Source organism: Rana temporaria, chromosome 3, assembly GCF_905171775.1.
Source record: "Rana temporaria chromosome 3, aRanTem1.1, whole genome shotgun sequence".
Taxonomy (NCBI): Eukaryota; Metazoa; Chordata; class Amphibia; order Anura; family Ranidae; genus Rana; species Rana temporaria.
The window spans coordinates 341,320,357-341,344,422 of NC_053491.1; the positions used below are offsets into that span (position 1 = coordinate 341,320,357).

Consider the following 24,066-nt stretch of genomic DNA (forward strand, 5'->3'; position numbering starts at 1 on the left):
AGAGCTCTTGCTGTAGACTCACCACTACAACTTTGCTCTTGCTGGAGACTTGCCACATACATTTGCTACAAATTGGAAAAGTGTCAACTAGAACTTGCGCTACAAGTGTTCTGCAAGTCTACAACTTGCCAGTGAAAATGTGCAGAAAGGTAACAATACTTACAGTTCAACACTGCCACAAATGTGTGGCAAGTTATCCTTGCTATCTGGGATTGCAATAAAATGGAGCTTCATTCTCTTAATCAACACTGATTATTTGTAATCCTCATGCTACCAGCATTAGTAAATAGATAGGAAAGTATATAATAGTTACTTATTTTAAACTTTTTTTTTACACTTCTTCAGCTACTTTTTGGTTTCTTACCTACATAAATTATGTCATACATCTCAGGAGTCTTCAGGAGGGGAGGAGAGGAGAGGAGGAGGGATTTTCTCAGCTAAGCACACACAGATGTATTCCAGGAAGTGAATGCTACATAAATGTTTGCCCTTACTCAAGATGGCCGCAACCAGAAATGCTAGGTGGTTGTTTTTGAAAGTGATTTTGCAACAAAATAAAGCATAGAGACATGAATGGATGGGGGAAATTGTTTTGAATATTAAAAATGAATTAAAGGTGTTGTAAAGGTAATTTTCCCCCCTAAATAGCTTCCTTTACCTTAGTGCAGTCCTCCTTCACCTCATCCTTCGATTTTGCTTTTAAATGTCCTTATTTCTTCTGAGAAATCCTCACTTCCTGTTGTTCTGTCTGTAACTACACACCGTAATGCAAGGCTTTCTCCCTGTTGTGGAGAAAGCTTCTTGAGCAGGGAGGGGGCAAACAGGAGTGTCAGGACGCCCACTAACACACAGCTCCTTTCTCTATCTGCAAAGTAGAGAGCGTCCTGACACTCCTGCTCGCCCCCTCCCCCCTCAAGAGGCTTTCTCCACACCAGGGAGAAAGCCTTGCATTACGGTGGTGAGTTACAGACAGAAGAACAGGAAGTGAGAATTTCTCAGAAGAACTAAGAACATTTAAAAGCAAAATGGAAGGATGAGGTAAGTGAAGGAGGACTGCACTAAGGTAAAGGAAGCTATTTAGGGATTTTTGTTTTACCTTTACAGGTATAGGAATATCCGCTCTAAGCTCTGGGGGAAATTTATTTTGCACAGTGCAACTTACCTTGCAAAGTGAACAGTCTATTTGCTTTTAGATAATCAACCCCAGAGGGTTCAGTTGGGCTTATTTTTTTAAATCCAGCCCCCCTAACCCTGCCAGCTTTATACTCATCTGCTGCATGTCATGGGTGTCTCTATTATGGAGATGTCTCCTAGTATTCCAAAGGCCAGGAAAGAAGAGGAGTAGTGGATTTGCATAGTGTTGTTGCTCTCCTAATATTATGTAGCTGTATACAAATGAAGATTTGGGTAAATGATGAGAGCATCTACATTACTTTACATTACAAATAACATTACCAATAAGACTGTTCCTCTGTATGTTTTTTTTAGCTGCATCTCATTGTACCCTCATGTTCCCAGGTCCTTGGGACTGAAGTTAGTTTTGCTTTAGTTCCCTTGTTCTTGCTTGCAGTACTTTGCAGTGACTGCAGTCTGCAAAGAACAGCGTGACAGTCCTTCAGTCTATTTAGAGACACGTTTAGTGGGATTTGGAGAGGTTGGAGCGTTTCCCTGGAAACCAGAAGCAGGAAGGAGTCTCTTTGTTGCAAAAAACACAGCCGGAATCCACACAGACGTCCAAAACTGCACAGACTGCGTCCTTGTAGAAGAGAACAAATCGCTGTTATTTTTCATACATACCGACACCTGCTGAAGGGTCCTACTACTGCACCAGATAACTGTCTGTCACTTCTGATAGGAACCCTCTATAAATATAAGACCAGGATGTGCATGACTGCGTTTGAGTAATAAAGAACGTTTATTTTCTGCATTTTTCCAAAATTACATCATTTTGTGATTCTGGTTATCTGCAGATATCCTCCAAGCCTTTTCCCACATGAACTGTCACAAGTTGTGCTGCCACTGTGTTGGAAATGTCAAAATCTGATATTAAAATAAAAATAGAAAATACAATAGATAATCAGAGAAAATATATATTTTTGGGGAGTATTTCCCTTAACCGGCGCTAAACTAAAAATGTAAAAATGTACCCACCCTGCAAAGAAGTACTGTTTCCCACCAGTTCCTGCATTCTGGTCCCCTGCATTTAAAAAAAATATATATATTCAAGCAGTGGGGTTAATTTAGGCTGGCGTCACACTTTTACCTTGGGGTAATACAGGATGTCACACACCATGCACCCTAAGTCACTAATGCAATGCACGTGCTTTACAGCCTACTGCAGGGGTGCCCAACCTTTTGAAGAGCAAGGGCCACTTAAGTGAATTGGTAACCGGTCGCGGGCCACAATGAGCAGAGCGGGTGGATGGCAGTCCACTCGGCTCTATAAAGTCCACTCTACTCTCAGCACACCAAACTCGCAGGTACTAGAAGTCTATGGCTCAGTGCAGGTAACCCTCAGTTGCACTTCTCTGCCCCTGTGGATCAGTTTGAAAACAGCCCAGTAACCACTGCAGAACAGATATGCCCATATATACACTGCGATTTTAGTAATACACGTACCTTTAATAACAGCATTCTATTCTATTTTATTCCATCCCAAAGCAGGACATCGCAGGCCACATCAGAGGGCTTTGCGGGCCACATGTGGCCCCCGGGCCACTGGTTGGGCACCCCTGGCATACTGTGTCCATAACCTGTAGAAAAGCTTATGTATACTGCTCAAAGTAATCACCCCACACGTGTCTGGTGGATCACGTTGAAGGTGGGAGAAATCACTAAGAAGAGCCCATCTCGGCTCTGGTGTAGACGTGTAGAGAAAGAAGGAAGCACTGAACACCGCAGAAACAGCACACATGTATAAAGGAATCAAAAGAGCTCCAGTCCTTATTCAGGGGGGTCAAAACAGGCTTAGTAGAGTCACAGGAACGCCGTCAGGATAATGGAAACTCCCTTCTCAGGTTACCAACTGGCATCTGAGGGTGCCCTCTCGAAAATACACTTCCTGGAAGAAATCAGTGCAAATCTGAAGACGCTTCAGTTCATGGACAGGTCTTTACCCCAGGGTGTAACGCAGTCCCAGTCAGGCTATTTGGCAGCTGGCAGCAAACTCACAGCTTTCCAAACCGGTGTCTCACCACAACTCCTACTCCCTGGGGACAAACCATGAACTGGAGCGTCTACAGATTTGCACTGATTGCTTCCAAAAAAGCCTTTTTTGACCCCCTTGAATAAGTGTGGTTGCAGGCTTTCTGGTAAGCCTCCACTCTTACTACAAGGTGATGGGCAGCACTTGCGGTGAAAGCTATTCCCATGGTTCTATATTGGAAAATATTCATTGGATACCTACACTTATGAACACTTGTGTTGATACTTTTTGAGTTTATATGCATGTTCACTGCATGTGCAGTGACTTTTTGTGGACTATCTTAGCACATGTTTTGTACATTGTGTGTTTATGATTATTTGTTGTATATCTATCTATCTCTCTCTATATATATATATATATATATATATATATATATATATATATATATATATATAGATAGATAGATAGATAGAGATTTATACAAATTCAACTGATCTCATTATCACAGCACTGCACTCCTATGTAGATCTGTAGACATTACTCAAGCATGATTTCGTAGTCTGTCAAATTTAGTTCCCGTCCTCCGTTTCTTTAGTTGCGATCAACTCCTCTACCCAGCCCAATATATTTTTAAATGTGTGCAAACTGTACTTTATGTTTTTTTTTTACAGTTTTGGAAACAAGCATTCGTTTTTTTAAAAACTCTTTTTATTGAAAAGGTATAAAACAGTCATAATAATTTAATGCTCTCAACATGAGCACATAGAACAATGAGGTACATTTACAGTGCAGAAATATTTTGCATAATTACATTGATACAGCATTCCCTTTTCAAACCATTCCTGATATACATGGTTAATAACAGAAAAACACAAAATGATTGATTACTGAAACTTAAAGGTGTTGTAAAGGTTTGTTTTTTATTTTCTAAATAGGTTCCTTTAAGCTAGTGCATTGTTGTTGTTTTTTCTTTGTTTTCTTTGTCTGAATTTCTTACTTCCTGTTCCTCCTCAGTAAGATGTTCTGGCTGACTAACCCCCAGCCAGAACGGCTCGGATGATGGGGGCAAGCTTACTGAGGAGAAACAGGAAGTGAGAAATTCAGACAAAGAAAAAAAAAACATTTAGAAGGGAAATTGAAGGAAAAGGTAAGTGAACCAACAATGCACTAGCTTAAAGGAACCTATTTAGAAAATAAAAAACAAACCTTTACAACCCCTTTAAATACTCCCAATGATAGTCTCAAGCGTTGGTTACAGTGAGATCTGAAGAACGCCCTGCATCCCAAACCTTATTATACTTAGCTGGGCAACCTCTGTGTTCAAAAATACATTTTTCATAAGGCAATACCCGATTTACCAACCAAAGCCAAGTACGTATAGATGGAGGGGTGGCCTGAATCTACTTAAGTGCCACAGCTTTACGAGAAGCATTCGTTTTGACATCTGACAGAGTTCCATCATTCACCTTCCTAGGTGGCTATGAATTAATTGAGAGCTAACCATTTTGTTTTTGAGCTTCTGACCACATTCTAAGATTCTGTGGATGTGACTTTAATTTGTTAGATTTCCTGACAAAGATGGACAGTAGATAATACTTTCTTGATTGGGTTTTGGTCTACAGTAAAACCTTGGTTTGCGAGCATAATTTGTTCCAGAAACATGCTTGTAATCCAAAGCACTTGTATATCAAAGCATTTTTTTTACAGGGTATAAAAAAGGAGAAGAGAGGCACCTCTAATGCCGCGTACACACCATCACTTTATGTGATGATAAAAAACGACGTTTTTAAAAACGTCACTTTAATTGACCGTGTGTGGGGGAAAACGTTGTTTTATGTCTTGTAAAAAACGACCAAAAAAAATTGAAGCATGCTTCAATTTTATGTCTCGTTTTTCAAAACGTCGTTTTTTACTTCACAGAAATTGACAGTGTGTAGCAAAAATCGTCGTTTAAAAAGACGTTTTTACACCCGCGCATGCCCAGAAGCTAGTTATGAAGCAAGCTTCAATGGAAAAACGTGGTGGAACGTAACCTCGCTTTGCTAGAACATTGTGAGAAAAACGATGGTGTGTAGGCAACTTCGTCTTTGAAAATTGAAGTTTCAAAAAGGTCATTTTTTACTTCACAGAAAATGTCGTTTTTTTCCATCACATAAAGTGATGGTGTGTGTATGCGGCATTAGTGTTGCAATAAGTTGCTAAATGTTGTACCTTCATTAAATGTAACCATATTGCTACACTTAGAGGCTCCTCTCTTCTTTTTTATACTCAGTTGTGACATGACGCTACTCTTATATCAAGACATTGCTTGTATATCAAGGCAAAATTTATTAAAACATTTTGCTTGTCTTGCAAAACGCTCTCAAACCAAGTTACTCTCAAACCAAGGTTTTACTGTATATGATTTTAGTAATAATTTTTTTTATAGAGAAGGTAATTTTGCTTGTATAATGGCAGGATGTTTTTGGAGCCAGTCACCACACCATGTGGCCACACCTTCTGCAAGGAGTGCCTGTTACGCTGCCTGGACCACCAGCCCTACTGCCCATTGTGCAAGCAGAGCTTACGAGAGGTAATATCCACTTTTGTTTCCGTAAATATTGTTTTTGTCCTGACTGCATTGCCTACTGCACTGACACTTTGTTCCTCTGTTGTAGTACTTGAGAGTGGGCGGTTATGCTGTCACTGCTCTTCTGATGAACCTCATGGAAACCATATTTCCTTCTGAGATGGCTGACAGAAAGCAAGTTCATCTTACAGAGATTGCTGAGCTGTCTAAGTAAGTACTTAACCTACAACCAGTAGTAAACGCAAGAACAAATGATAACTAGCTGAATTGTGTCTGTTCGTTATGCCCCGTACACACCGATGGAAAAAGCCAGACGGACCTTTTCCATCAGAAATTCCGATCGTGTGTATGCCCCATCAGATTATTTCCATCGGAAATGCAGAAGAATTCCGTCAGAGTTTAGATAGAGAACATGTTCTCTTACTCCGATGGAATTCCCTTGGAATTCCAATGTGATTTTGGTCGGACAAAGGTCCGTCTGTGTGTACGGGGCTTAAGATATGAAATGTTGAATTTCCGAAAACAATTACCTGTTATTATGATTGTACAAAGCAGTGTACAGGGTTCATCAGTCTAAAGAGTGTTCTTTGGTAGGCTGTTATATTGACAGTCAGTGGAGAAGTGTGTTGGCACAGTGGAGGTCACTGGAAGAACTGCATCAGTCAAATGTCAGGTATCCCCTGCAAGAGCAGCGTAATTTGTGGTTAGATACTGAATTTCATAAGGTTCATCTAAGGGAAGCAGACAATGCAGCCTTTCTTTTTACAATCCTGAGATTGCTCAGGTAATTTTAATATAGGCATACTCTCTTCTTTAAATATCAGTTTGTAAAAGGACACGATGAAGCAAACAATTTATTCAAAACAGAGATGTTTATTAACCAGCAAAAAAAAATTGGGCCAAAATTCATTCCACATATATGTATAGTTTGCCACAATGGGATTGTTTTATCCCAACAAAGTGTTCATTTTTTTATTAATTAATAAAGGACCATTATGGTGAGTTGAACCATTTAGTTTTATATTACAATACAATAATAGAAATGATGCACTTCAATCATCCTGACACCATATCAACCATGGCGCCGTGATGATTGAAGCGCCAACACCAGCCATTGTCCCGACAAATTGGCCACAACATTTTCTGGCAGTACCCCTCCCGAGACTAGACTCTGGATCCGCCCGTGTTTGTCCCAATGCTCTAAACTGCTACATTTGAATGAGAGCCTATTCTTTTAACTACCAGGTAAAAATAATAAAATAAAAGCCTAAAAAAAAAAAAAAAAATGAATGCACCTGCCACATCTAAGAATTAGAAAGCTGCAATTTAATAAATGTTTGCTTTTGGGTTTAATACGACTTTAATATATCGTGTAGCGGCCTGCCCCTGTTGGGCTGGCGATGCTTTCAATTTAGAGAAGACTCTGAGGCCCCGTAAACACGACCGGATCTATCCGCTGGGATTTATCCGCGGATCAGTTCCAGTGGATAGAGTCGGTCGTGTGTAGGCCCGAGCGGACAATTTTCGCTAAGAAATCTATCTGCTGGAATCCTGTCCCTCGGACTTATCCGGTCGTCTGTACAGACTCACCGGATAAGTCCGTCCGATCCCTCGCATGCGTCGGAATGATTTAACGCATGCGTGGAATAATTTACCTTCCAGCGTCGCGCACGTCGCCGCGTCATCGTCGACGCGTGACCGTGGATGTTTTCCGCGCGGATTTTGATCTGATGGTGTGTACAAGCCATCAGATCAAAATCCGGAGGAGGAATGTCGTCTGTACGAGACCTGAGTGTTAGTTGACTCAGATATGTATAATTTTGGCTAAATTTGGCTTTTGTTTCAGCCGTGGCTGTGCTGTGAGTGACCACCATTGTTTGTCTGGGGTGTTGTTACCACCCCAGGCCAAGGGTGGCAGCAGCTAAGTCAGGGTGATATTGGGTGTCTCCTCTCGGCGGCCAATCAGTGGGGGTTGATCATCCCGGTGTGCATGCTGGGGAGGGGTACTTAAGTAACAGATGCCATTGAACCGAGGTCGTCGGTCCTTGGTCTGTCATCCCACAACCTCCTGGCCCTCCTGGCCGGGGGGTGCGTGCTCCTGCAATCCTGGCTCCAGGACCACGTTGGTCCGGGGTTGTAATCTGTTAAGTAGGCCCAGTAAGCAGACTGGGTTTACGGTTTCAAGGTGATCCTGTGCTGTCCATCCTGGAGGGAGGAAACCGCTTGATTAAGGACCTATCCTGGAGAGGACCAAGCTGGAGGCTGGTATCTCGGGAGAGGCCTGGAAACTTCATCGAATGAATGAATGAATGAATGAAAAATGTATATAGCGCGGCACATGCGAACTGAATCGCCTCTGGGCGCTTGTTGTTTGTGTCTCATGCCTTTCAGAAAAGCAGGGTTTTGATCTGCCTTCTGAAGGACAGGTGGTTTTGCTCCAACCGAATGCTGGTTGGTAAAGCATTCCAAAGCCTGGGGCCCTGGAAAGCAAACCTTCTTTCTCCTTTGGACTTGTATTTGGTTTTAGGAACCTTGACCAGATTTTGGTCGGTGGATCGCAGAATGCGGTTGCAATTGTGCGGTTTGATCTTGTCGCAAGAATGCACCGTGTTCTGAGAGGCTTGATGGTGATCGCCTATCAGACTTAAATTTTGCAGGAATTAATCTGAAGAGATCCGAGTGCTGAATCCTATGCTAGGAGATTCTGGACCGAAAGTGTCTCAACTCAAAGGAAGGTCTGTGGCAGAGACTGTACTTTGTTCCGTGCGCCACTCCGGTTGCTATGCCAGTGAGGGAGTCCTATCCAGGTACGCAATACTCACTCTGGCTAGAGTGGCGAAGAAAGCTGTGCTGCTGGAAGCAGAAGTGTTTCTTGACTGAAATCTTGCACTCTACTTGTTATCCTTCCACCTTTTTTCATCTACTTCTTCTTTCCTTACCAAGTTCTACAAATAAATCTTAGAAAAAGAACTGTAAAGTGTGGACATTGAACTTTCTCAACTCTCATCTACCACAATAGACGGTGAGAAGATAGAGGTAACATGCCGCCCGAAAATATCCAGCAGCTCCTTCGGGGGTAGTGCTACATAGTATAAAAACAAAACAAAAAACAGGTAGAGTTGTTTCATCATTGGAAACATTGTGGCCCGGATTCAGATACAAGATACGACGGCGTATCTCCTGATACGCCGTCGTATCTCTGAGCCCGGCCATCGTATCTATGCGCCTGATTCATAGAATCAGGTTCCGCATAGATCTCCCTAAGATCCGACAGGTGTAAGTGACTTACACCGTCGGATCTTAGGCTGCAATCTCACGCTGGCCGCTAGGTGGCGCTTCTGTTTATATACGCAAGGAATATGCAAATGAGGAGTTACGCCGATTCAGAAACGAACGACCGCCCGGCGCTTTTTTTTTACGTCGTTTGCGTTCGGCATTTTCCGGCGTATAGTTACCCCTGCTATATGGGGCGTCTCCTATGTTAAGTATGGGCGTTGTTCCCGGGTCGAATTTTGATTTTTTTACATCGTTTGCGTAAGTCGTTCGCGAATACGGATGGATGTAATTTACATTCACATCGAAACCAATGACGTCCTAGCGACGTCATTTAGAGCAGTGCAAGCTGGGAAATTTAGCGGACGGCGCATGCGCAGTTCGTTCGGCGCGGGGACGCGCCTGATTTAAATGTTACACACCCGCCGGGGGATTTACGCTAAGCCGCCGCAACTTTAGAGGCAAGTGCTTTCTGATTAAAGCACTTGCCTCAAAAACTTTCGGCGGCGGATCGTAAATCAGATCTAAAGATCTGCTGACCTATCTGAATCTGGCCCCATGAGTTCAAACTATGATAGGAAGAGAGAAGAAAGCGATCGTATGTAGAGCAGTGGATTGTGGTTAGTAGCTAGGTAGGGAGAGATAAAGGAAAAGAGCCATATGAATAAAAACTACATTTAAAAACGTTAGTTTACACAGATTTAAAGAACAAAATAGTAGAAATGGTGATAGTTTTCTTTTAACGCAGAATACAATCACAACAGCTGGTGTAAAGTGGAGGCAAACACACCAAAGATCCCCGCTCTTCTCCTTCTGAATGAATGCAGATGAGTCAGGGCATTAATATTGAAAAAAAGATAATTACCATAACGGGAACAGTTTAAAAGAATAACAGAGTTCAGTAATTGTGGGGTCTCGGGTAATTATTCTTCTGCTGACATAGAGCCTCAGCAGGTGGATTTATACACTTACCCAGAGGTTCGCTGCAGTAATTAATGTTCCCAGATTGCCGTTTTTTTTTCCTGCTGACTTTAGAGCCTGAAAATGAGGCATGCCCTTGTAATTGACTTCCCCTGGTGTCAGTAACCTCATCTAGTCATGTGTTCGGCACGGTTCTGGAAAAGGTTTGCCATAAATGGTATCTATAACACAAGTTTACAGGTACCCTGTAGCCAAACCTGAACATTTTCCCATTAAAGCTGAACTGTAGGCACATATAAAAGACACAAATTACTAAAGCTCTGTACTCCCTTAATACATCATCAACATACATTTTTCTAAGTACCAGAATTTTACTTGTTATCAGTCCTGTGCATTAGAAATCAGACTGCACTAGGGAGAAGCACCACAAGGAGCCAATTGATTGTACTGCAGTGCTTGTGTGCTTACAAGGAACACGCAGATAGGAGGAGTGGGCAGAGTAAAAAAGCTTATAAGTCTGCTACTTCTCCTTTCACCAGCCACCCACAGGCTAGTGGAGTAACAGGACCCGTAGGTTTTATTGAACTCCAGTAGATTAAGATCAGGTCTCCTGTTCTGCCAGACAGGGTTGTGCTTTGTGACAGAGCTGTGTAAAGCGGGTTGCATGAATAAAAAAAACTGTCAGCTGTGCTCAGAGCCGCTTTACTAACCATGCTAAAAATCCCGGTGCGCATGCTCCAAATTCCGCTGCAAATCGTCATTGCTTTCGACGTGAACGTAAATTACGTCCAGCCCTATTCGCGAACGACTTGCGCAAATGACGTAAAATTTTCAAAACTCGACACGGGAACGACGGCCATACTTAACAAAGGATACGCCTCATATAGCAGGGGTAACTATACGCCGAATAAAGCCTAACATAAACGACGTAAAAAAATGCTGAATCGGCGTATCTAGCTCATTTGCATATTCCTTGCGTAAATCTATGGAAGCGCCACCTAGCTGCCAGCGTAAATATGCAGCCTAAAATACGACGGTGTAAAACACTTACGCCGGTCGGATCTTAGAGAAATCAATGCGTAACTCAAGGCGCATAGATACGACCGGCCGGACTCAGACTTCAGATTCTCTCTGAATCTACCCCAGTGTATATATATATATATATATATATATATATATATATATATACAAATAAACCTCATTGTGTACTTAAAAGTGAGGTATGCCTGTGTGTATATATACTGGCCCAGATTCAAGTAGATTCGCGCAATATTTGCGTGGGCAAAGAGCAAATTTTTTTCTCTGCGCCCACGCAAATATTGCGCTTTGCCCGCGATTCACGGAGCAGTTGCTCCGTAAATTGCGCGGGCAATATGCTAAGCAGCCGGGCGCAAGGCTGCCTAATGTAAATGATCCCGCCGGGGGCGGGAATCATTTAAATTAGGCGCGCTCCCGCGCCGAGCGAACAGCGCATGCTCCGTCGGGAAACTTTCCCGACGTGCATTGCGGCAAATGACGTCGCAAGGATGTCATTTGCTTGTAAGTGAACGTGAATGGCGTCCAGCGCCATTCACGGTTCACTTACGTAAACGACGTGAAATTTGAACGTCGCGAGCGGGAGGCGCAGCTATACTTTAGCATTGGCTGCGCCTGCTATTAGCAGGAGCAACCTTATGCTAAAGGCGCCGTACGGAAACTCCATACCTTGCGTACGCAGGGCCCGCGCAACTTTTGTGAATCGGTGGTAGTATGCAATTTGCATACTACACGCCGATCACAAAGGCCGCGCCCCTTAGCGGCCAACGCAAGAATGCAGCCTGGGATGTGAAGGCATAAGGAGGCTTATGTTTGTCACATCCTAGGCTGCATTCGGTGTAACGAGGTTCCTGAATCAGGAGCACTCGTTACACCGGAGCAAGTAAGCACTATGGTTGCGCGGGCGCAAGTGCTTCTTGAATCTGGGCCACTGTATTTATTGGCGTATAACACTCACATTTTTACCCTGAAAATAGAAGGTAAACTGTGCATGCGTGTTATACGCAGGGGGCTGTGGAATGTTTTTTTCCTGAAACTTCCCTCTTAAAGTTAGGGTGCGTGTTATACGCTTGTGCGTGTTATACGCTGATAAATACATATATATATATATATATATATATATATATATATATATATATATATATATATCCAATTTACCAGGGGGGCCATATTAAACCGGAATGCGGGCCGGACTTTGGACATGCCTGATTTAGGTCAACCTATAAAGGGAAACAAATATATATATATCATACAATCCTGTATACACAATCCTATACCCACAGTTGATGCACAGGAAGGCAAAAAAAACAAAAACAGCAGAGCATGATCCAATTTGCTTCAGCAGCAGGAAAAATTCCTTCCTGATCCCCCGAGAGGCAATCGGATATTCCCTGGATCAACTTTACCTATAAATGTTAGAATCCAGTTATATTATGTACATTTAGGAAATAATCTAGTTTTTTTCTCTTTAAAACAATCCACAGAGCTGGCCAGATCAAGCTCTTGAGGGAGTCTATTCCACATTTTCACAGCTTTTACTATATGGACCACTTATGTCTTTGTACATGTTGATCATATCCCCCTTAGCCGCTTGTCGACCGCCTCACGAAGATATAGAAATAGCCAATGAAGCTTCTTTCTATTATTGGTTATAATGTGCATATTGTATTCATCTTGTATGTATTTTTCTCTCTTCCAGCCTGGTCAGCAATGTGCCAATCTTTGTGTGCACGGTGGCCTTTCCTGGAGTACCCTGTCCTCTCCATGTTTTTGAACCACGTTATCGCCTCATGATGCGTCGATGCCTTGAAACTGGGACCAAAAGCTTTGGCATGTGCCTTTATGAGAGTGGGAAGAGGTACCAGACACGTTGTCTCTATTGTGTTGTATTGTATTGTATTGTACTGTCTTCCAGGCTGTGGAGGATCAAACTTCATCTATTTAGAGGCCTGTACCAGTGGCGTCGCTGTGGGGGGGGGCTGTTGCAGTCCGCACCCGGGTGACACCTGCCAGAGGGTGACACCAGGCTGAGACTGGCACCGGCGCCGCGGCTCCCTCCTTACCTTACAGATCTCCTCAGCTGCACGCGATGTATGGGGGGAGGAGGGAGTGAGGCAGAGACAGAGGTGCCTGGAGTCTGACACTGATTGTCCCACACGCTGCAATCCCCTCCCTCTCGCTGGCTGCACTCACTGCAGACCGGAGTATAGCCGCCTCCTCCTCGGCTCTAACGTTTCATGTACACAGACCAGGAGGAAGAGCCAAGGAGGAGAAAGAGGGACAGCTTGTCACTGCACCAAGGTATTGCAGAGGAGGGGGACATCTATGCTGCCAGGAGTCATTTTAGAGGGGGGGTTGAGGGTATGTACTAGGGGGTGCTTTGTTTCAGGTTAAAAATGAAGTGCTAAAGGAGGGGGGGAGATTTGACGTTAAACCCCCCCCCCCCCCCCCCAGCACAATGTCTCTCCCCTCCCAAAGCACCCCCTACCACATATCCTCTAACCCCCACCCCCCAAAATCAAAGATCCCATCCCAGCTCCATCCCCCCCCCCCCATCTAATCCTTGCTCTATCCACCCCCTCATTCCATCCCAGCTCCATTCATGCCCCCCCTTCTGATCCCATCCCAGCTCCATCCACCCCCCCCTGATTCAATTTACCCCCTCTTCCCATCCCAGCTCCATCCATCCCCCCGATCCCATCCCAACTCCATCCACCCCCCCCATCCCATCCCCAATCCTTCTATCCTCCCCACAGACCCATCCCAGCTCCATCCACCCCCCCCACCCCATTCCATCCCGGCTCCATCCATTCCCCTGATTCCATCCCGGCTTCATCCATTCCCCTGATTCCATCCCGGCTTCATCCATTCCCTGGGAGAAGGGGGGGCACCGTGTTTTACCACACCAGGTGACACCAACCCTAGCAACGCCACTGACCTGTACCACCATTTGTTGTGATTTCTGATTTCCTGACAGTGCTCTATGCTGGATGAACGTGTGGAGGGGTAGTGGCGCTGCCCTACCTGCAACTGGGCACAGCAATAATTGTGAACAGTAACCCAAATGGGTGTGAGGTGATGTGTAGTGGTCAGTACAGTAAGTAAACCAGACCTGTATACCGACAAAATATTAGGTGAAAATACAATATTAAAAAATTATAACATAAAATGCCCCACCACATATAAATATGTGTTATGGGGTGGGGATATATGCAAATATCACTGGTAGGCTATAAACTAGCCTGTGAAGATTCCAATGTGCTATAAGTAAAACAATAATGCAAATACATATACATGTGACAAAAGAAAAGCATGTAGCCAAAATATAAAATTGTGGTACTTATAAAAAATATATAAAAAATGTATATATAGTAATAGTCCAATAATGTGCTTATATAGAAAAAATATAGAAAAAATATAATCCAGCAATATGGATGCGGTGAAAGTACTTTTTACAGCAATAATATGAAAAAAGCCATCCAGGGGGTGATAAAGTCCGTGCTGTGATAGGTGCACCTGTGAAGGTGAGTGCTCAGGTATGCAGTAGTGGAACTTGCACGCAGTGTTCACGGTGCTCCCCCTTGTGGGTCCCCACTTACCAGAGGCACTAACCCCTGCAGGGGTAAAGTGCAAAGTAGTCAGCCTCGGACGGCTCAGTGGTCTCCCGTAGTTCCTCAGTTGTACTTGGGACCTCCTAGATGTAGTAGTGGTGTGTTATCCGAATCCAAGGTGGGTAGTTGTTTTTTTAAAAACCAGCAGCCCTCCGGAGAAAAAAACACACTGACATAGCGTGGTATGTTTGGAATAGGTGCTTGGTTTATTTAGCACTCACAAAAGCATGCAGGGTATATCAGAAAAATATATAATAAAAAATAGTAAAAAATATGAACATAAAAATAGGTTTAGAGCGGGGGTGGTTGCTCAAAGAGATAAAAGTTTGTTAAAAACAAAAAGATATCTGTGGAGCAGCTAACAGCCTGTTAGCATGGCTCCGTCGCTGCACTGGGTATGTCAGGAAGTATCGGCTATCGCCTGGGAGCGGCGTGCGTTCCACTGATACTCCAGCTAGAACCGGAAGTGCGTGCGTGTCTGCGTGTATCCGCAGACACGCACGCACTTCCGGTTCTAGCTGGAGTATCAGTGGAACGCACGCCGCTCCCAGGCGATAGCCGATACTTCCTGACATACCCAGTGCAGCGACGGAGCCATGCTAACAGGCTGTTAGCTGCTCCACAGATATCTTTTTGTTTTTAACAAACTTTTATCTCTTTGAGCAACCACCCCCGCTCTAAACCTATTTTTATGTTCATATTTTTTACTATTTTTTATTATATATTTTTCTGATATACCCTGCATGCTTTTGTGAGTGCTAAATAAACCAAGCACCTATTCCAAACATACCACGCTATGTCAGTGTGTTTTTTTCTCCGGAGGGCTGCTGGTTTTTAAAAAAACAACTACCCACCTTGGATTCGGATAACACACCACTACTACATCTAGGAGGTCCCAAGTACAACTGAGGAACTACGGGAGACCACTGAGCCGTCCGAGGCTGACTACTTTGCACTTTACCCCTGCAGGGGTTAGTGCCTCTGGTAAGTGGGGACCCACAAGGGGGAGCACCGTGAACACTGCGTGCAAGTTCCACTACTGCATACCTGAGCACTCACCTTCACAGGTGCACCTATCACAGCACGGACTTTATCACCCCCTGGATGGCTTTTTTCATATTATTGCTGTAAAAAGTACTTTCACCGCATCCATATTGCTGGATTATATTTTTTCTATATTTTTTCTATATAAGCACATTATTGGACTATTACTATATATACATTTTTTATATATTTTTTATAAGTACCACAATTTTATATTTTGGCTACATGCTTTTCTTTTGTCACATGTATATGTATTTGCATTATTGTTTTACTTATAGCACATTGGAATCTTCACAGGCTAGTTTATAGCCTACCAGTGATATTTGCATATATCCCCACCCCATAACACATATTTATATGTGGTGGGGCATTTTATGTTATAATTTTTTAATATTGTATTTTCACCTAATATTTTGTCGGTATACAGGTCTGGTTTACTTACTGTACTGACCACTACACATCACCTCACACCCATTTGGGTTACTGTTCACAATTATTGCTGTGCCCAGTTGCAGGTAGGGCAGCGCCACTACCCCTCCACACGTTCATCCAGTCCTTTTACTATCTCCTATGGGGATTTGTTTTTGGGGGGCTGCAGCCTGATTATTGAATATTTTTATTACAATTATTCTGATTATTTTATTTATCGGTTTTCCTGGATTTGATTAGACATCTGTCTAGTATCTACTGTCATATATATTAGCCTGGCTAGAGCCTAAGCGCAGATTAACCCCTATTCTACGTAGTGCTCTATGCTGGCATAGATGGGTAACACCTGCACCCTTCATCACAAGTGTCCTCAGACCTTGTCTGTCTGCTAGATCGGCCAGAATCTGAGCAGCAGGTGGCCCTGCAAGTTCTGTCCTTAACAAAAGTTGATTTAAAAATCAACTGAGCCAGGTGAAATATTATTGGCTGAACAGTGTCTCTATCCTATCAGGTGCAGTCACTGTTCAAGGGTGTACAATGGCTGCCAGTGGACATTCCTCCATCCATGCTGTTAGCATTAATGAAGGTGTCAATTGATTTTCACTTCTTCAGCCCACAGGCTGAATGAGAGAAAATCAAGCCAAGCAGGACGACCTTTGCATTATAGAAATCATGTGCAAATGTGGCTAAACTCTTGCTTTTTTGGGCTGTGCTGTCATAAGGCTATACAATTTAGGTTTCTAATACAATGTCTGTCTGACTGTGTATCTGTCAATGTGAATTCAATAAGGTTGTTCTCTTCAGCTTGACTGAAGATCCTTTATCTTTGTCTCTGCAGCTAGTACAAAAAATAAGCTTGTAAACAGAACTTGTTTTAACATGTGTATGAGAACAGCCTTCTGGGGAAAACTGCTCCAGGTTGCCACCAGATGGCGCTCCTGATAGAGACAAGCTTCACATTTTGCTGAATAAGCAGCGTGTGTCTCATGTTGCAGCAATCTTAGGAAGCAAACTTTTCTGTGGTCACCATTTTTGATGCTCATGGTTCTGACACTCTGGGAAAGTGTATGTTACTCTAAATATTTTTTCCAGATGTTTGTTCATATATGTGTATTTTATAAATCTTTTCATGCACTTATTCCATTTGAAGTGTCTGTTTGATTCTGCCAATCACCTTTGTTCCAAACTGAGCACACAATGCACAGAAGCTGATCTGTTCTTTGTGGTCAGTTTTCATCCTTTAGTTGACCATTCAGAGGTACAGGACACTGTGCAGACACACAACATGCCTGTATTGGGTTGTTTGGTACATCTGTAGTAAGTTATAACAGTATTAGAAAATGTATAAAATATTGTATGTTCACAACTACTTTAAAGAGTATGTCCAAACAAAACTTTTTTTCTTATTTTTGGATAGTGAGTATCGATGATAACCCCTGTCAAGTTTCTTCTGCTATTTGGGTCTCCATTAGATTAATCCCCATTCCCTGCTTCCTGTTCTGCTGTCTATGTACCATCCATTTTTTTTTGTTTTTTTTTAGTAGTGAAGGGCAAGGCTTGAATCACTTTCACATTTTTATTTCTGTTTTTTTCGCTGTTGCAGATTTACCTTCAATTCCTGTTAGGCAAAACAGAAGTGCAGGGAAAAATATTTTAGGTCCAGTTCACACCATTTACATGCAGCCCGGATGCGTTCAACATGCTTTTCTGCATGCACGTTTTTGATGTGTTCCAGTATGTTTTTGGTGCAGTCCAGAGCATTTGCCCCCTCTTTTTTCTTAACCATAAATAAGGACATGAGTGTTCCAATGCGTTTTTGGTGCATTTAGGTGAATTCTGGTGCATTTAGGTGAATTCTGGGGCATTACAGTGCGTTTTTGATACGTTTTACAGCGTTCCAGTGCAGGAAAAATGCAGCATGTTCTAATTTTTTTTCTGGAACTGGAGCTTCAAACACTGGTGTAAACTATGCCATTAAAAACCATATAATCTTCTACCTATGCAGAAAAAAATGCACTCGACTGCATGTGGTGTGAACTGGCCTTAAAGGAGAAGTGTGGGCTAAAAACAAATGTATATTTTGAATTATATGGCTGCAGCATCGGTGTAACGCTGCAGCTGTCTTACACATTTAGAAACGAGTGATCACATGACTACAGATTGCTCAGTTCTCTCTCTGCCCCTCAAGCCCTTACTGGAGAAGGGGCAAAACCGGCTGGCTCAGGCACTCATCTTTGTGCTGAGAGGCTGAGCCAGCTGCCGGTCAGGCATCTGAGTGGATCCCGATATTATTGTTGGGATCCTGTCAGAGCCTGGAGCAACTCTGTAACATCAGCTAAATCAAACTGTCGTCAGATTCTGGGTCACTGGAGAGCACAACTAAATCCACTCCTGTGACCCAGAAGAGAAGTTGGCCAAAAAAAGATTTAAAAGCTTTGGCCATACTCTCTGTTAATAAAGCGCTAGATACCATGTTTCCCCCAAAAATAAGACCTAGCCCAATAATAAGACCTACTGTGATTTTCGGGGGAGGGGGGAGGCTGCAACATAAGCCCTTCCCCAAAAATAAGCCTTAGTTTTAAAGTAGTTGTAAAATGGTAGAATCCACTCTCCTACAGTAGTACACAATGCAAAAGGTGTGTGCCTCTGCAATACAACCGTATCGGTACAGCGCCCCTCAGCTGATCTCTTCTACCATCTGTCAGCGGGGGATCTAGGCCCTCCTCCCATCAGTGCCCAGAACGAGAAAGAGATCTCCGGCGGGCCATGGAAGCGTTGAGCGGCACTCAGCTATTCTCCATGGCTCTCCTCTTCTCCCAGGGGTCAGCGGGGATCTCAACCCCCCTCCCTCTGCAGTGCTCAGAGCAGTGGAAGACAGCTAATGCAGGAAGGCGCTATAAGAAGGTACTGACACAACCATACCACAGAAACACACACCCTTCACATTACACAACCCTGTAATAGAGAGGATTTCAGCATTTTACAAGGACCTTTACATGTTCACATTTGGGATTCCTGACAGGCAGGGAGGGAGAGGGGGAGAGAAGATAGCACATTGAGTGTTTAAGCCCTACCCTGAAAACAAGCCCTACTGTGTTTTTAGTTGCCAAAATAAAAAAAAGGCCCAGGCTATTTTCAGGGAAACACGGTAGCAGTAAAACCTGACCGGTGTTGCAGCTCTTTGCCACTTTATCCAATTCTAGGAAAAAAGTTTTTGGCTCGGTAACCCGAGCTTGTCAAAACCAGCCATGCCCTGGATAAGTCACGGCTATTTGTAAGAAAATATGTAAATTAGTGCCCACTGTTGGAATATTGCCAGGAGGAAGTAAATCTAAATATTTCACTCATGAGAATATTTCACTCATGAGAAGATTAGAGAACTTTAGACTAATGATTAAGCGAGGGCGCTCATATAGGCTTGCTGGGTTGCTGTCATTGGATAGTGGACATCTGGCACCGTTGGGCACAGAAGAAGGTTTTAATTTTATTAAAGATAATGTAAAAAAAACTTCTGTTGACTGCTGATAAGCAGGTTTAGCTTAAAAACTTTAAAAAGGCTGACAGGCTCTGGAGATCCTCAGGAAACCTAGCTAGAAACGTCTGAGGGCTGAGAGTAAGGTGTTAATTGCACATACAGCCATGCTGTTTTGATATCATTCTTTATACATGCTCTCGGGCTGTTCGCTATTAATTTCCTGTCCTTGGTAACTGTCACTATAGATGACATCCCCATTGACTCCCATTATCAGAATCCAAATGTATTTTTTAAAATATACTGTTAAAAGAGAATGTGTCCATATCCTTTTCATGCACAAAGTGACATGTTGACTTTACAAGCCACTTTTTCCCTGCCAACCGAGTTACCTTTGCAACAAGCTCGCCTGTACCAGGTATTTTCGAGTATGTGGATCATATGACCTTATGCCTTTCATCCCAGGATGCAGTGTTTGGCTGTGAATGGCTTGTCACTAGGCCTGAACGCCGCCATAATAGGTCATTCACCCTTTGTAAGCTCCTATACAAACCAAGTACTTACACAAGGATTCAAACAGAGCTCCAGCAAGCAAAGAAAGCGGCAAGACAGCATGCTTAAGGTATCAGTGTAGGGGCGGACTGACCATTGAGTCACTCGGGCACTGTCTGAGGGCCCCATGTCACTAGGGGGCCCCATCAGGGTTGCCAGGCTCAGTAAAACCAGGGACAGTATGTCAAAATTTGTTTTTCTTTTACATCTGTCCCTGATATGTCTGAAACCAACATGCTTCTGATGTGAAAATCCCGAGATTTTAGCTGCCCCGCCTCTGCACTGCCTCCTGGCGTGGTGGCCACCTGTAAGCCCAGGGGCCCCATAGTCTTCTATTGCCTGGGGGCCCCATGAGTTGTCAGTCCGCCCCTGTATCAGTGGTTGGGTGAGTGGGTGACTTGTCAAGACAACCTGTGGTTTTACTCAGAATGACTTTATAATGCGCTTTGGCATTATAATGTCCAAAGCTAAATGAAACCCAGCACTTATATTGTGTTCTGCTTGTGTCCCCCTATTGCTGGCTTTTGGTTCCATTGTATAGGTGGTTCTTTGGCTTCCAGGGTCCTAAAGAGCCCTGTCAGAGCCACCTTTAAAAACTTGCTCACAGTATAAGTTCCGCCACTCCCTGCACCGAACATACAAAGCTCGCCCAGATGCTAAAATTGAAGGGACATGTTCTGAGGGGAGAATCAGACGCCTTTTTTTTCATTCTGAGTAGGCACATGATGACAGGAAGTTCAGGGAAACTGCACATAGGAAACAGGAGGCAGTGCCATTTATGTGTGTGTTTAGTATCATTGTGGTAAGAGGGATGTATCTGTAAAAAAAAAAAAAGGCGTGGCTTTAGTGCTACTTAAAAATTAAGGAAAATATTATGATCCAGGAAATTGAGCTAACTTTCTTTTGAGGGTCAGACAGAATTTATTTTTCTTCCTGTTTAGCAAAATTGGCAATAGTTGCCCAGGATGTGCAAACTGGCTTGCTTGTGTATAAGTGGCATGTTTGTCTTCATGAATCACAGCAAATTCTCCTGTGTCCAGCTTTGCAGACTATGGTTGCATGTTGGAGATCTTGCACTTGGACTATTTGCCTGATGGCCGATCACTGGTGGAGACAATTGGCAAGAGACGTTTCCGTGTGCTGCAGAGAGGTCAGTTGGATGGTTATCACAAAGCGGAGATAGAGTACCTGTCAGACATGAAGGTGGAGGGAGAAGAGCTGGATGAGCTGCAGAGATTACATGACATGGTATACCAACAACTGGAGGAATGCTTCTCACAGCAGAGAGGGAGTCTGCCCCGACGTATCTTCATGCATCACACCAGCCCACCTCCAAAGGAAGACAGCATACAGGTCAGTGTGCAGAACAAAATGGTTCCCTCTGAAAAGGTCGATTCCCCCCCCCCCCCCCCCCCCCCCTGAAGTTGGGCTTTAAAGCAAAAAAAGCAAGCACAATGTAAAATCATAATAGATTAAATATCCGGCAACCCAAGTGCTTCTTCTTGCAAAATGTATTAAGCACAACAGCAATGCACAATCCACATAATGTAATGTAACAATGTAAAATCAGCAATACACAATCCACATAATGTAATGTAACAATGTAAAATCACCCCAAAGCATTGTTAGAGCTCTATTGGATCCCAAAAATGGAGGATTTTCTGGTATACTGTATGGCATTGCCGTCTCTATAGTGAATACTTTCCTGGTATTCCGTTAGGTAGATTGGGTAAGAATATGGATAGGTAGTCGGCCAACTGTGGCCACCTGCTCCTAGACCCGGTATCAGGCTGATGAAGTGACGTTGGGCACAGTCAGACAGCCCTCATATCAAAAGTAGCCCAATTTGGTCTACTCAATAGCACAAGCCCATCATTCATTGTCATCCCCAGTAGGCAAAACGGTGACCCAGGCAGCTGTGATTCAGCAGCCATAATGGTAGTAGCTGGGGTGGTGGAATGATAAAAAATGGATAGAAAAGCATTACTAGTACATGTAAGGATTTTCATGTTTGCCAGGAGTTTTACTTTTTCAATAGTTTTATTGGATTTCAAATTAAAGTACAACCATTGATTTACAAGGTCATACTATTAAATTACAATGTATTCTTAATCGACATTTACAGTGTTAGACAAATGCCAGGTGTAGAGCTGTCAGACCAGTAAAACACGTAGTAGTCAACAGAGAATGAAAAAGGTCACGTTCTGAGGTTTCATCTGACAATATCACATTTGGTAAGTATTCAAATTAAATAACCTATAAGGAAGACCTCTATTTGAGAACTGACTCCTGAATATACAAGAATTTGCATCTAGGAGAACAGCAGATGCAGTTTATGGGATGGCCATCATGAAAATGACAAAGAATGTATTGGCTATATGGCACTAAGGAAAAAAGAACGGAAGAAAGAGAAGGAATAAAGGCTTTACACAGTACTGATGAGTGGTTATGGGAACAGTTTAAGCCTCAAGCCCACATTTGGGGGTAGGTTGCCTCTCCCTACCCCAGAAGTTCTACTTTTAAGTTTGCATGTTACAATCTGACTGTATAATCTCCCTTTGTATCTACAAACAAAAACTGTGTGTAGTACAAGGGTTTGCCTGATTGAATACAGATTGATTGGGTAGGTCCTCATATTACATTGTTTTGGTAAATCTAAAGTTAATATGAAGATTGTATAGACAAATTGTAATGAGTATAGTGTGAAAAGAAATGGCTGCACATCCAGGAATTTCCGGTTGCCTTTTATTGTTAAAAGTGATAACACCAACACAAGGTCACGTAGACGCGTTTCACACAAACATCTTGTGCTTAATCATGATTAAGCGCACAATGTTTGTGTGAAACGCGTCTACGTGACCTCGTGTTGGTGTCTTTGGTGTTATCACTTTGAACAGTAAAAGGTAATCGGAATTCCTGGATGTTAGCCATTTCTTTTCTTACAAGTTTCCCACGGAGGCGGGGCGGGGCTGGCACGCTACGAGACATTCCACCTCAGGTTATCATCATACACCTGGAGCAGCAGCTCCTTTTCTTTGTAATGTGTATAGTGAGCTTAAGGCCTTGTACACACGTCTGAACATGTCTGCTGAAACTGGTCCGCAGACCAGTTTCAGCAGACATGTTCGGTTGTGTGTACGGCCGACCGGACAGGTTTCCAGCGGACATTTGTCCAGCTGACCGTTTTGCAGCGGACAAATGTTTCTTAGCATGCTAAGAAACATGTCCGCTGGAATCCTGTTCGTCGGACATGTTCGGTCGTCTGTACAGACTCACCGTACATGTCCGAGCGGCCGCCATCCCTCGCATGCGTCGAATCACTTTGACGCATGCGTGGAAGCATTGACCTTCCAGCGTCGCGCACGTTGCCGCATCATCATCTCGGCGACGGCGCGGACACGTCACCGCGCCGTCGCGGATTTCGGTTTGATGGTGTGTACAACCATCAGACCGAAATCTCCCAATCTCCGGCGGACCGTTTTCATCGGACTGTCCGCTGGTGTGTACGAGGCCTAAGGCCCCGTACACACGACCAGTTTCCTCGGCAGAATTCAGCTTCCGACCGAGTTTCTGGCTGAATTCTGCCGAGAAACCCGGCCGTGTGTACACTTTCGGCCGAGGAAGCCGACGAGGACCTCGGCGAGGAAATAGAGAACATGTTCTCTATTTCCTCGTTGTTCTATGGGAGAACTCGGCCCGCCGAGGTCCTCGGCGGCTCCAGGAGTGAACTGGCCGAGGAACTCGATGTGTTTGGCACGTCGAGTTCCTCGGCCGTGTGTACGGGGCCTAATGCCGCGTACAGACGGTCGTTTTTTGTGATGAAACAAAACGACGTTTTAAATCATGAAATAAAACGACGTTTTTGAAACATCATTTTCAAAAACGATGTTGCCTACACACCATCATTTTTTCACAGTGCTCTAGCAAAGCGAGGTTACGTTTCACCACGTTTTTCCATTGAAGCTCACTTCATAACTAGCTTCTGGGCATGCGCGGGTTTAAAAACGTCGTTTGA

General features: G+C 43.6%; 1 protein-coding gene across 4 annotated transcripts in view; it reads left to right on the forward strand.

Annotated features, from left to right (window-relative positions):
* LOC120932605 (LON peptidase N-terminal domain and RING finger protein 1-like) overlaps positions 1 to 24,066 on the forward strand; it is a 107,145-nt gene that overhangs the window by 62,371 nt on the left and 20,708 nt on the right. For all 4 annotated transcript variants that reach the window (XM_040345107.1, XM_040345108.1, XM_040345109.1 and 1 more), the window contains 4 exons: positions 5,603 to 5,717; positions 5,803 to 5,924; positions 12,643 to 12,801; positions 21,092 to 21,404. In XM_040345107.1, the coding sequence (XP_040201041.1) occupies positions 5,603 to 5,717; positions 5,803 to 5,924; positions 12,643 to 12,801; positions 21,092 to 21,404 (709 nt within the window). The remainder of the gene's footprint in view (positions 1 to 5,602; positions 5,718 to 5,802; positions 5,925 to 12,642; positions 12,802 to 21,091; positions 21,405 to 24,066) is intronic.